Raw genomic sequence first — 12798 nt, forward strand, 5'->3', positions numbered from 1 at the left:
AAAGTTTATTTTCATGAATAATTAAGAAAATAAGGAAAAACTCAAAACAGACAAACATCAAGAAAAACAAACAAAACTCAGAGGTAAAACACACTTCTCATGACACTCCATAAGATTTCATATGTAACACAGGGATTCAGGCTCTTGTGAGAGGACTTCCCCCAGCTCACTGAAGCTGTATGTGAGATGCACCATGAGGTACCTGGGCAGGTTCAAACCTTCATCATTAGCAATAACCAGTGATTCCATGAATTTGCAGCAGTTGTGAAAAAGGATTTTTTTTTCTTGAAAGAAAAGAGGTAGTGTGATGCTTTTTGCCAGCAGCAGACAACTATTTTGAAATATGGGGGTTCATTACCAGACTAAACACAATTCTTCAGGCAGTTTTGCTTCCCATCCCCTCAGCAGGGATCCTTACTCTCTGCTGAGGGGTAGAGATACCATTGCTTCAAAATGGAAAAAAAAATAGCATTAGCAGGCCGTTGTCCCAGTTTTAAAGCCTCTGCAAAACTTGTAACCCAGGAAGATGCAAGTAGTGTATCACAGTTTTCCCTGCAGAACCAGTCCACCAAACAGACCGGTCACAGAGGCAGCAACAGCTAAGGGACCCTCTCTCAAATACAAACAGTATTATGCTCGGTAGGGTCCTTTCTTCACCTGACTGTGCAAAAAAAAAGCCTCCATTTGTGGCTGGGGTAGCTCTAGGAGTGGGGCTGCACAAGGTCACTCTGGTGATGTTCTTTTCTACCCAGCAGCTGTTGCAGAGGCTGCAAAGCAGCAGAAATGCATCCAGCTGGGGTGAAACTGCCTTTCGGATGTGGGTCTCGTGCTCAGGGACTAATCCCCCTGCTGCAAGAGTGCCGAGCTAACATGACAAACTGCCCGAGTCTTTGCCCACACTCTGGTTTTGCAGCTCCTGTGAGGACACCAGTGCTAATTCCAGCCAGGTGCTATCTGCCTCCAAGCTGTCCTGTTTAAAGCTAGCTCGTGTTTTCCTATGTTACAGGGAAGCAGCAAAAGCAAGACTACAGTGTAGACGTACCACATGTCTCTCAGACCCCACATGAAACTTTATTTAGACAGCCAAAAAATATATAAATAGTTAAATAAAAACAAAACGACAAAATAAAACACCAAATTTTCTGGGTGCTTTTGGAGAGAGCTGCCTCGAGGGTCCGTATTCCTCAAACACACCTAACTAGGATACCTTCACTTTGCCTTTCTCAGGAGCCGCCTCATGGATGAGTGGCTGCTCATCCCCGTTTACCGACAGGATCCTCTTTTCTGGGGGCTGCTCCTCAGGCTGGCGGGCGATCAGCAGGCGACAGGTAAGCAGGATCCCAAAGACCAGGGCGTGAGCATAACGCTTGAGTGGATCCCCCACTAGCTGGTGGAAGAAGAGCACGGCCAGCACGAGCAGGAGCAGCAGAAAGTTGGCCACGTCTTTGGGGCGACCAGGCACCAGTGTCATGACAATGCCACACGCCACTTCCAGGGCACCAATGCTCTTGCGGAGAAGGATGGAGCTGACTCCCATCTTCTTCAGCATGGGAAGGGCCCGCACGTAGCTTTTGTAGGCTCGTTTCTGAAATCAAGCATTAATAGCATAGAATATGACAATGTAAGAAGGCAAATGTTACTGTGACTGAAACCAATAAATGTGCAATATGTTATGAAGATCGCTTCAATCCTCATAGACCCCTCTGGCATGACACCCAATCTGTACTCCTAAAGCTGCTGTTAGAGATATTAACACACCATCAACCTGCCATTCCCACTTTACAAGCTATTATCTCCTAGCTGGAAGACAATTCTGCAATCTAGCACCCATCTTCTGAGCTAGGACCAAGCCAAGTGTACCTTTTCCTCTCTGAAATTAACAATGCAGAACCACATTGTTAAAATAATAATAATAAACAAAAGTTCCTCTCTAAGAGTAGCATGCCCTTTATAATTAAATAACACACCTAGTCCTTGCAAAGACAAGGCACGGAAGGTAGAAACTGAAGTCTCTTTCCATCTCAAAACAATTTAGAATACTCTGCGGTTGATGTGCAGTATAATCATAGCATGGGACAATATATCAAAGCTGAGATTCACCAACCCTACTCCTGTCCTTACATACCTTTATGATCCTTTCTTTCCTCAGAAAAAGCAAGTAGACATCTGACATCCTTGCTCTCTGGTTTATGCTGGATTTAGAAGCAGTGTAAGTTACAAGACAGCCTCCTTACACAGCTGCCTCCTTGTTTCAGGGAAGAAAACCCTGTCCTTACATCAAGTTCTTGCATTTGAGCATTAGGTATAGGTGGGTCTGGGGTTTTTGGTGGTGGTTTCTTTCCTTTTTCAGTCAAGTGTTGCCTTTTTTCTTTTATATTATAATAAAGCTCCTGGTTATTGGAACGTCTGAAATTATTTCCATCTACACATGAGCATATTATCTCTGCAGGTATTCTTGCCCTTGTGTTCCCTAAGCAAGGAGAGGGAAATGGAAACCAAATCTCACATACAGAGTCGTTCTGCTCTCACAGGCACTAATCAGACTGCAGATTGACTTCCCGTGTAATTCTGGAAACCTGCGTTACAGACACTCGGAACTTTCCCACTTCCTTGTAAATTTTGCTCCTTCCTTCTAAGAAAAGCTGATGACACCTCACAGGTAGTCAAAGAGTCATTTTTGCTACTGAAAATCCCATGACATGTTTATACCAAGTATGTGCATTGTAAGGATGCACTTTAGACCTCCAGTGAATAAAAGCTCTCCTCAAAGCAGCAGTTTTTAACCAAATGCATAGGACACAGCTTTATAAAGAAACGTAACTAGTAGTGTGTCCTACAGCACTCTGGTATTCCAAGTGTTTTAATACACAAAGTAGCATGCATGCTTTTTTTGCTGAATGAAAAAAAATCCCTGCAAGTTTGGCGTTGTGGGTAGATAACAGGGGTGCTCTGTTTGCTTGGGGCGAGATAAGATAACACTCAGCGATTGGCGAGATCAAGCTTTCTCTCACTGTCTCCATTATGCTACAGCCTACCCTGGTGTGCAGCACAGTGAAAACCTAACGAGCCATGGATGCGGTACAACATCAGGTATTGGGAATGATGTTGCTGTGCCTCTGCTTTTTTTCCATAAAAGATGGAAATCGCCCCTACCTCTAGGCCGGATTCTTGGCAAAGCAGACACGGAGCACGGAGACGCAAAGCGCTACACAGAGGATTCTGCAATGCTCCTCAACCCTCGGCGCTTTTTTCTTTAGCTTACGTAGCTAAAGAAGCTCGTAGCTAAGAAGCTCGGGAGCTCTGTTTTCTGGACATTTTGTCCCCTCACCTCTCGCACCCGGACCGCTTTGCGGTTCTCCTGCCAGCCCCCCGTGGTCACCACAACCCAGATGGATGCCATTTGCCAGCAAGGCACAGCAGGCGGGCAGGTGCAGCGGCAGGAGAGGGCAGAATGTGCTGGAAACTTCCATCCCCATCCCTTACGGGCCCAAGAACCCTCACAACAAATTCCCAACACGAATGGAGGGGGCAGGAGAATCACCAAGGGGGGACGAGACGCGGAGCGAGGGGGTGACGGGCACCTCCATGAGGGCTCCATCCCCCTCCGCGCCCCTCACGGCCCCGAACCCCGCGGCTGGAGGCTTCTCCCCTCCTCCGTCCTCACCATCTCGTTGTAGGCGTCCCTGCTGAGGCGCGGGGTGAGCTTGATGGTCCCCATGAAGACGAAGAAGAGCCCCAGGGCCACCGAGAGGGCGACGATGGTGATGGTGCGCGGCGACGCCATCGAGCCGCCCCTCAGCGAGGCCTCCTGGCTCCGGCTGCCGGCCCGGGAGGGAGGCAGCGGGTGACCATGGAGGGCGAGGAGGAGGAGGAGGAGAAGGAGGAGGAGGAGGGGGATGAAGGCTGCGGAGGCAGCGCCGCTGACAGCCGGGAGGACGCGGCCTCCTCCGCCCAGCGCCGCCGGGTCCTAGCGCCCGCCCGGCCTCAGCCCCTGCTGCAGAGCCTTCGCCTCTTCCCCCCCCCTCCTCTGGCCTCTGTTTCGGGTAAAAACGGGGCTGGAATCACACAAATCCGTCCAGCTGTGAGCCGACAAAACCATGCTGGAAAGGTGCACCCCCCCGTCACTCAGAACGGGAGGCAGTCGGTGTGAAAAGCCTCAGGCAGTAGAAGGGGAAGGGTGAGGCTCCCTGTGCCCCCCAGGGATCTCCCCCTCACCTCTGCACCCCGTCTGCTGCAAGAAGCCCCCCACACCCCACCCCATATACTTTAAGCCCCCAGGGCCTAAAAACTGACTGGTGGTGGCTGGCGGAGTTCCAGGCTTACAGCTTCTTAGCACCCGCATTACGCGGCTGTGAAAAATGCCTGGGGTTAGAGCACTTCAGGACAGGCAGCTCTTCCTCTTTCCTCAGGAGTTTGGCCCCTTTATTCACCTTTATTCAGTGGAACTTCAACAGAACACAAAATTTTTAAAAAAAAAAAAAGCCCCTAAAGCAAGGCAGAGTTCCAGAGTTCACAAAATGAGGAACTCTGCTGACCAAGACCTACCTCCAGCTTGCAGTAGCTTCATTTTTTGCAGACCTGGAGAGAATTTCATGCAGCACTGAGGTTTATAGCTTGCCAGCCAATGAGAATAGCATGACATAAAAAAATATACCTTATATTATTTATTTATTTAGCTATCACAGAGCAACGTGATGAGAAAACTTCTTATTGCTGGCTTTTTTTACAGGGCCATTCATATTTCGGTATCAGCAAGTGTTAGCAGGGACAACGAAAGTGGCTATGGAAGAAGAGACACTGAAATCTGTTCTTTTTTCCCATTTCATTTTATAGAAATATATCTAACTTGTCTATGTGACTGACAGGGATTCAGTATTACTACTGAAGTTCATACAGGAAATATCCCCCCATCCCCACCACAGTCAACATTCTCCCAGCAAAGCATGAAGATTTAATCAGCATCCCAGAACGGTTTGAAGGGGAGGGAAGGCTGATGAAATGCTACAGACAACCTTTTCACCCCAGAAATCTGAGTGCTTCCATACAGAACAGAAAAGTTAGGCAACTCAAGAGCAAGAAGAAAATAATTTATTTCTTGAAAGTTGTATAAAAATAAATTAAAAACGTAACTACATCCACTCCAGCCTTAAGGACATTAGGAGGTTGCTTTCCAAGCTCTCTGAGCTTGCATACCTGCGCCTCCTTGTCAGCGGGAGAACAGCAGCACCAGCTCACAATGAACGGTATGAGGAAACAGGTCAAAAGGTATGGCCAACACAGGGGCAAACGGCTCTCCGACCAGCTTCTTCCCTGGGTCAGGGGGACAGCACAGCCTGTAGAAAGCAGTTGTGTTTGAAGGGCATCCTGTAGACCAGTAGCAGAAGCCTTCCCACTTTCATCATCAGCACAACAGCACAGAGGATGCATGAAGGAGGTATCTTGTTTGGCTAACATCCACCTGCAGATGACACTGACCAAGATCTAGAACCACCTATACGGAATCAGAAACCAGCCCTGGAAACACTGTGGGCAAGCTGAAAGTTCGGTGGGCAGGCTTAAGGCTTTGATTCTCACAAGCCATCCAGGCTAAAAAGACAATTAATACCGTTAGGAAATAATCCTCAATTTTGCACCTGCCTTTGTCGGTTACCTGTTATCATCTCCAAGTGGGCCTGCCCAGGTAAGCTCTTAACTAGGTGGTTAACTAAGTGGTTAACACCTAGTTAAGAGGGTGACTGCTAATCCTAATACCAGACTGCTTGCTGGCTAGGGGTCCACCTTCCAGCAGTGAACCCAGAGGACTCAGTATCCCACATCCTGACACTGTTTTGTTGGGGAGGGGTTGTGCACAATGTAGATGTGTTGTAACAGCATTATTTTCTACCCCTTAACGATGCACAAAAGCATCCTGCTGGCTCATAAAGCCCCAGGAATACCCGCTGTCTCAAACCAATGAGTGCAGCTTGCAGGTACACCCAAGGTAGAACAGAAGCACGAACCGCCTCTGATCATGCATTGACTAGACCTGGATCCCACCTGCAGAAGTAACCCAGTGAAATTCAGTCACAACAAAAACTTTCCTGATCTACAGCCAGTTATTTGTCCTTGTCCTCAGGGCACGCAATAGTGTCTGTCACCAATGTCAGTGGAAAGGAAGAGAGGAAGGTGCTCACTCAAGAAAATTCCTCATGGCTTCACCCTCTGGCTTGCAGGAGATGTAGAGCAGCCTTCGGATGGCCTTGCAGTTTCGGATGGCTTGCACAACCCTGTAATCTGCAACAGCAGACATCACATTTTCCCAACAATCTACACCTCAGCGAATTCTCCTGCTGAGCAAGCATCACCGAATTGCACTGAACTGCAGGGGAAAAGAGAATCTATGCATTTTGCCATGTCCTGTCTCAGACACAAGGTCTTAGTAGGCTGGGGATGTGAACCACACTGCTAATGCCTCAGCTGATTCTGGCAGGGTAGAACAGTGGGAAAAGTTCTCTCTCATCCTTAATTCTGCTGAGAAACAGAGGAACAATTGTCACTCAGTCAGACAGAGGCATGAAAAACCTTCCACACACGTGAGACAGCATCTGGTCACTATGTCCAGTTTGGGACTTCCCAGTACACACTGGTGCAAGCCCTGCAGAGGCCACTGATGTGGGCAGAGGGCTGGAGCACAGCACATACAACGAGCAGGGCAGCTGGCCTTTCTGCCTTATGCAAGGCCAGACTCTCCCCAAGTGCACAGGGAGCCCGGTGCGGTGCAGCACTGAGGCCAAGTTTGCTGACTGCGGGATTTCTTACCCCTTCTGAGACTGCTGGTTCTGCCTGCTGTCAGCAACAACGTGAGCAACTAGAGACAAACCAAGCAGAGGGCTTGGAGCCAGCATAACAGGTCCCACAAAACTTGTTCAAAATTCTCTTTTCCAGATTAAAATAAATGGTGTATTCTTACGAATTCCAGCTCGGGATGGGTTCACCACAGCAACAAGGGGTCGGGTATCTTCCCAAGAGGACAGCAGTTGTGGTAACACAGCCTCTGCCTTTCCACTGTGAAACTCACAGTTGGAAATTCCTGTGAAGCAAAAAGCAAACACGTGAACTAAGAACAGTCTCAGACATTAGATCTAACAAGATGTACCACTCTTTGCTGAGTGGACGGGGTTGTTCGGAACCCTCCCATCGCTTTTGCTTCAGGTTTTTCAGCAGTTACTTTGAAACCATCTGCAACAGTGAGTTTGAACTCACCATTAAACGCAGCATTCCACCTGGCATCCTCTATTGCCTTCTCCACTATCTCGATACCAATAACCTTGGACACGTGGCGAGCCAGAGAGAGACCAATTGTGCCTGGAAATCCAGGATACAAAACCAATCTGTATTTCCATGCATAAAAATGAGCATTTATATAGCAGGGATAGTTTTCAGCATGCAAAATGCCAGCCCTGTCAGAGCCTGGCTTGCATGGCCACTGCTCACCTGTCCCGCAGCAGACATCAAGGAGGATGGTGTCTCCATCAGCCTGACTCAGCTCCCCAACCGCCTGGTACAGAGTTTCTGCTCCACTCGTGTTCACTTGGAAAAAGGCATCTGGAGAGATGCGAAATTTCAGGCCGAGCAAATCTTCAAAGATGTGTGGCTCTCCATAAAGGAGCTGGAAGGGAGACTGCTCATGGGAACAGCGCGTCATGGTACTAGAAGAACATACATGTATAAAACAAAGACCTTGTTAGGAGGCAGCGTTTACAAAGAGGTAGCTGACTGCCATTGGCATTCCTGGTGTGCTTGTTTGCTTTTAATTCAAATGAGCATTGTAAGCCCATGGAAAGAATTTTGATTCTTTGTAATGGATATTTAACTTGCACAACCTAGAATAATAGGATTAAAATGACTTCGTATAAGGCAGTAGCCCTAGAATACATTCCTGCTTTTGCTGCTAACATGATTTACTGTCCTGGGAAAGTAAATTTATTTTTTTTCCTATAGTTTCCCAGGCTCTAAATTCCCATTAGGTAGAACCATAGCATATTAAAATATTTCAGATGCTTCATGATAAACACAAGGTGTGACTATCTTAAAATCATGTCTGCAAGAGACATCCAAACATCTGTCATTCTCTTGAAGCATTCCATGAGTAGGTAGAACTTGAGTTTCATCAGAGAGGGGTGAGAAAAAGGAAAAAGCTTCGTTTTCGGTCTTCCCCATGGCCTTTCCTCCACATCACAGTGCAATTTTTACAAGTGTCAGCACATATACCTCTCTTGGAAGTAAAGTGAAGTCAAGGCACATCCTGCTCCAGGTCCAGAAGCGAAGAACTCCTTAAGCAATGCTTTCTGAGTAGCCAGAGCCTCCTGTCAAGAGAGAGAAAGGAAAAGTGGAGTGTTTGGGTAATCTGATCAGGCACTTTTCCCTAGCAGTACACCCAGCAAGCCCCAAAAGTGTACCAATAGGCTGGCACCATCACAACTCTGTGCAAGGCTGAATTGGGGGTTTAGGGATCTTAGACAGGTATTACAATTATTTCCTTTGTGCAATATGCCCTGTCAAGCCGGAGGACCCTGACACTGACTTCTCTCACTCAGTATCAGATTTGTCCAGGGGCCTGTGAATACAAAACCGCCTTGCATTAGCTTTTTACGCAGGTGAAGTAAGCCAGCGTTAGCTGCCTTCAAAGCCACAGGGCTTTGAAATCTTCTGTGTAAAAGGCTGCACTTCACTGACATCTCCAGTCAGGCAATTAACAGGACCAGATCCCCAAGGTGCTTGTTCTAGGGGCCTGATCTCCACACACTCACCTGGCCCAGCTGCTGGGGGTGGAAGGTGACGATAGCCATGGTGTGGCCGTGGCTGGTGGTGCGTACCACGAGCTCTCGCCAGTGTCCACCTTCGTGGAAGAGAATGCAGGAGTCCAGGGGGGAGCGACGGATGAACTCCTCATAGCACTGTGAGGAGGGGAGAGGGAGCCCATAGTACAGTAAGGAAAACTGCCCTCATCTTAGCATGATGCTGTGCACCCCAAACAGACGTCATTTCCCCCAGCATCAACTGTTTTTTCCTACTTCATTTAAATATCAAGTAAAAGCTCCTTCCAAGTTCTGGAAAAATAAGGTATTTTGATCATTTAACGTTGTGTTTTTTGTGCGTTTTAATAGATTTGCAGGAATTAATTAGGACTTAACTATTAACTTCACCCTTGGGGACAGTTTTGAGGTTCCAGCATTGTCTTTAAAAATACCAGTCCATCAGCCAGAGTCAGGCCTGAAAATCTTCAGAACATCAAAACGGACTTGAAAACCCAGCATAACTATAAATATGATGTTCTCCCAAGTAAGAGTTATGGCACTCTTTCTATTCCCCAGTCAAGAGACAGACAGGACTTTTTTTTTTTTTTTTTTTTTTTTTTTTACCTGGGCTACGTGCTTGTGTTTTGAGGGTATATTCTTCACATGGTCAGCTCTCACACAGACAATATTTCTTGCTGGAAAGAGAGACAGGTATTTAATTGTTTCGTTTCAGGGTACAGTAAAACAGCGTAGCATCTGACATGATAAGCTGTAGAAAAGTCATTCCTCTGACTTGTCCCATCATGCAAAAAAAAAAAAATAGAAAGAAAAAAAGAAAAAAGGTATTTAAGTGCCCCACTAGCCCCTGTGATATTCAAGTAACCACATTCTGTGGGACCTGTCAGAATGCTTTGCTGCCTGTAGAAGTGCATGAACACCCACTCTCTCCCTGGTCAGCACAGGCTTCTGGAGCTGGCTGAAAATGCAGGAACAGCAAATTAAAAAGAAGGTAAATCTCCAGGGGGCTGCTACCAGAGCTGTTTTGTTTACTGTTGTATTTAGTAAATTACAAACTGGCATTTATTAAGAAGCTAATGAACTGAGGCTTTAAAATTGCTGCTCCAGATTTAATGGTGTTTCTGCTGGCATCCCATGGGATTCAGGCACTTTGCTGCACAGCTCAGGTGGGAGCTGTTCCAGCAGAGCACTGCCCGGGACCCAGCACACCGCAACGGGTCTCCAGCCAGTTCCTTGTCCTGCACTGACCTCTGCCAGTTCCCACGTACAATCCCACAGTTTTGGGGTTTCCATCTGGTCCTCGGTTCACAGAGAAAGTAGATTTGTTTCGGTAGCCGTTAATGACAGGCTAAGGGAGAAAAGAAAAAATAAAGCCTTGTATCACAGGAAAAAAGGTAATGGAGGAAAGCCAAAACCCAGTCTGGATGCTCTGCTGGTAACACAGGAAGATAAACACAAGTGCAGAAAGCTCATTAACCCAGTGTGTGCATGAGACCCCAAAACTTTACATTGGGAGGAAGGAAGTGTTCTCTAACAACAGAAGGTTTATCAGGGAGGACTAGGACATGAAAGAGTTCCTAACCACTGGGTTTGTTTCACTCTCTGGCAGGCAGAAAAGCAGAAAGTAGCAAGGGCCACAGAGCCTGCTCTGGGGACATTCTCTAGAACCAACTAATCCCCACCAAGAGCCTTTGTGAGCCAAGTGAGGGACTGCTGGGGGTTCAGGGCTGACGGGATTCCCACAAGATACTCACTGAAGGGACTACAGGACGGAGAGGACAGCAGAGTTCACCAGGTTTCTGCACATCTACACCCAGCTCCTGCAGACGCGATGCCAGTGTCTGTAAAACCTTCCTCTGGTTTTCGTACTTGACCTGCAGAGGAGTCCTAAGCCAGGAACACTCTCACAGGACCACACAGCAGTGGGCAGCTGTTCATCACCCAGCCAACGCGAGGCAGGAGTGAATACTGTAATGAGACACAGCCCTAGAGGAACTCTGCCTGTCTCATCATGCTGTACGCTGCAGTTGCTTGGAGCAATGGAAAGAAAGAGGAAGAGTTGTGTCCGTGGTCACCAAGCACAGGTCTGAAGCTCTTGATCCAAAGGAACCATCAGAGGCCCTGAAGGCCCAGTTACCCAGCTGTCCTGCACTGGACAGGATCACTGTGTGAGTACACCCCTCCCGTGCTGCTCGTTATCATGTACACCACCCACAGAGAACCACGGAGCACCTTTTGTCCTTCAGAATAACTCCGGAAGGAAAGCAGTGGTAAATAGCAGTGGTAAATAGGGTCAGAACAGGCTGTAGCAGTAAGGGATGGATCCTGGGGGTATTTGCTCACGGGGGTGGTAGGGACAGCTGGGGCAACACAACAGAGAAAAGTCCACGTGAGCACATCCTACCTGCAGCTGCTCCTGGTAGGGAAGTCTCCACAATGGTGTCACTGCATCTGCTAACCTGGAAAGCACAACACAGCGCTAGTGCCCGGAGCTGCTCACCTCCTGAAACAACCAGGCTCGTGTCTGTGTGCTACGAGATGTTCCTTACGGCACAGTGTGCCTGCTGCACACGGGCAGGAGCGTTCTGGTACGGGCTCTGCACCAGAGCTGGCTGTGACCACCCGAACTCCCTGAGCAGGGCACTTGTTGCTGGAAGGACCCAGGAACCACAACCACGGGACACGCTGAGCCTGGGGCAGGGGGCTGGCCAGCACTGCCTGGGTGCCCTGAGTAACCCTGGTGCCTTTCTGAGTCCCTTTCAGAGGACGGGGCCAGGAACAGCTCCATCTCCCTGGAGGTTTCCCCTAGAAGGGCAAGACGCTTTTCTCATCATTTGATGCCTCCATCCCGCATCATCTGCTCACATTCCCAGCCACTGTTACATCTAACGCTGTGCTGGATTAAATTCAGCACAATAAAATGCAGTTTATGTGAGTACAAAGGGAATTACAGCCCCTCCAGTGGCAGCTCAGGGATAAGCCTTGGAACTCATCGCTGCTTGTACCTAAAGCAAGGCAGGCACGACCAAAAACATGCCAAATCTGCTTTTTAAATGAAATCAGAGAATATAGGGTGAGGTGGATATAACCCAAATTATTGTAAAGGAGATCAGAGATTACAGGGTGAGGTGGATATAACCCAAACTATTGTAAGCACCCAACAACTTCTTGCTCACTGAGCTCAGGAAAACTCACCCTACAGCTGGGCAAGCTGCTCTCATTCCTTACAGGGCTATTTTGGAGCAGGATTTCTCCCCCCCAGCTACTTCTCATGACCGTGCACCAAAGGGAGCAGCCCTACCTCTCTCCCCAGGAGGAGCCCGGCAGGCTGCAGCCCTCTCCAGCATTTCCCTTTCTCCATTTTACTGCTGTGCTCCCCGTCAGCAGGCTGCAGTGCCGCTGGGGCAGGCTGCTGGGGAGCACGGGCTGCGTGCCCAGCCCCAGGCGCCGACACACGGGGCTCACCACACACCGCAGCCCCCCCGACATGGCGGCCGCCCTCTCCCTCCCGCCATGCCCCGCGGCAGCGCCATGGAGCGGGCGGAGGGGGCGCGGCCGGGCCGTGGGGCCGCGGGTTCGATCCCCGCTCCCGGTGCTTGGGGTCGCGGGTTCGATCCCCGCTCCGCGCTGTTGGGGCTGTGCACCCCCGTAACTGCCCCGAGCTCTGTTTCAAGCCCCCAGTTCAACCAGCAGCCCCGTGAGGGATGCACACACCGCGTCAGGGCTGCGGCGGTGCCCTCTGTCCGCATCCACACAGGGGCAGAGCAGCGTGCCCGGCTGCTGCCCCCCAAAAGGGCAGGGGGTGAGCAGCAGCCGCCCTCCTCGAGCCCACCTGCCTGCCTCCAGCGCGGGGGGAACAGGATACGGCACAGGCCCCTGCTTCTCAGAAGTGAGCGCAGCCACCACCAGCCCTGCGGCTTTCTCTAGTGCAGGCTGGAGGCTTCCGCCTGCTCCACTGTCAGCCCGCACGCTTCCTCCTGCCTCCTGGACCCCAGGGCCCCCG

At 49.4% G+C, this 12798-nt stretch overlaps 2 protein-coding genes across 2 annotated transcripts; both read right to left on the reverse strand.

Annotated features, from left to right (window-relative positions):
- Nucleotides 1-1048: 1048 nt before the first annotated feature.
- TMEM35A (transmembrane protein 35A) lies at nucleotides 1049-4023 on the reverse strand. The gene is made up of 2 exons (XM_068696892.1): nucleotides 3665-4023; nucleotides 1049-1585 (listed from the first exon to the last, which is right to left on the reverse strand). Exons 1-2 carry the CDS (start codon nucleotides 3782-3784, stop codon nucleotides 1199-1201), a joined length of 507 nt encoding a protein of 168 aa, XP_068552993.1. The 5' UTR covers nucleotides 3785-4023; the 3' UTR covers nucleotides 1049-1198.
- A 1043-nt stretch (nucleotides 4024-5066) lies between these two features.
- TRMT2B (tRNA methyltransferase 2 homolog B) lies at nucleotides 5067-12284 on the reverse strand. The gene is made up of 12 exons (XM_068697391.1): nucleotides 12097-12284; nucleotides 11200-11254; nucleotides 10550-10669; nucleotides 10044-10143; nucleotides 9402-9472; nucleotides 8790-8936; nucleotides 8251-8345; nucleotides 7474-7688; nucleotides 7243-7344; nucleotides 6950-7069; nucleotides 6174-6273; nucleotides 5067-5333 (listed from the first exon to the last, which is right to left on the reverse strand). Exons 1-12 carry the CDS (start codon nucleotides 12282-12284, stop codon nucleotides 5207-5209), a joined length of 1440 nt encoding a protein of 479 aa, XP_068553492.1. The 3' UTR covers nucleotides 5067-5206.
- Between the last annotated feature and the right edge of the window lie 514 nt (nucleotides 12285-12798).

The sequence above is a fragment of the Anas acuta genome, chromosome 13 (assembly GCF_963932015.1).
Source record: "Anas acuta chromosome 13, bAnaAcu1.1, whole genome shotgun sequence".
Taxonomy (NCBI): Eukaryota; Metazoa; Chordata; class Aves; order Anseriformes; family Anatidae; genus Anas; species Anas acuta.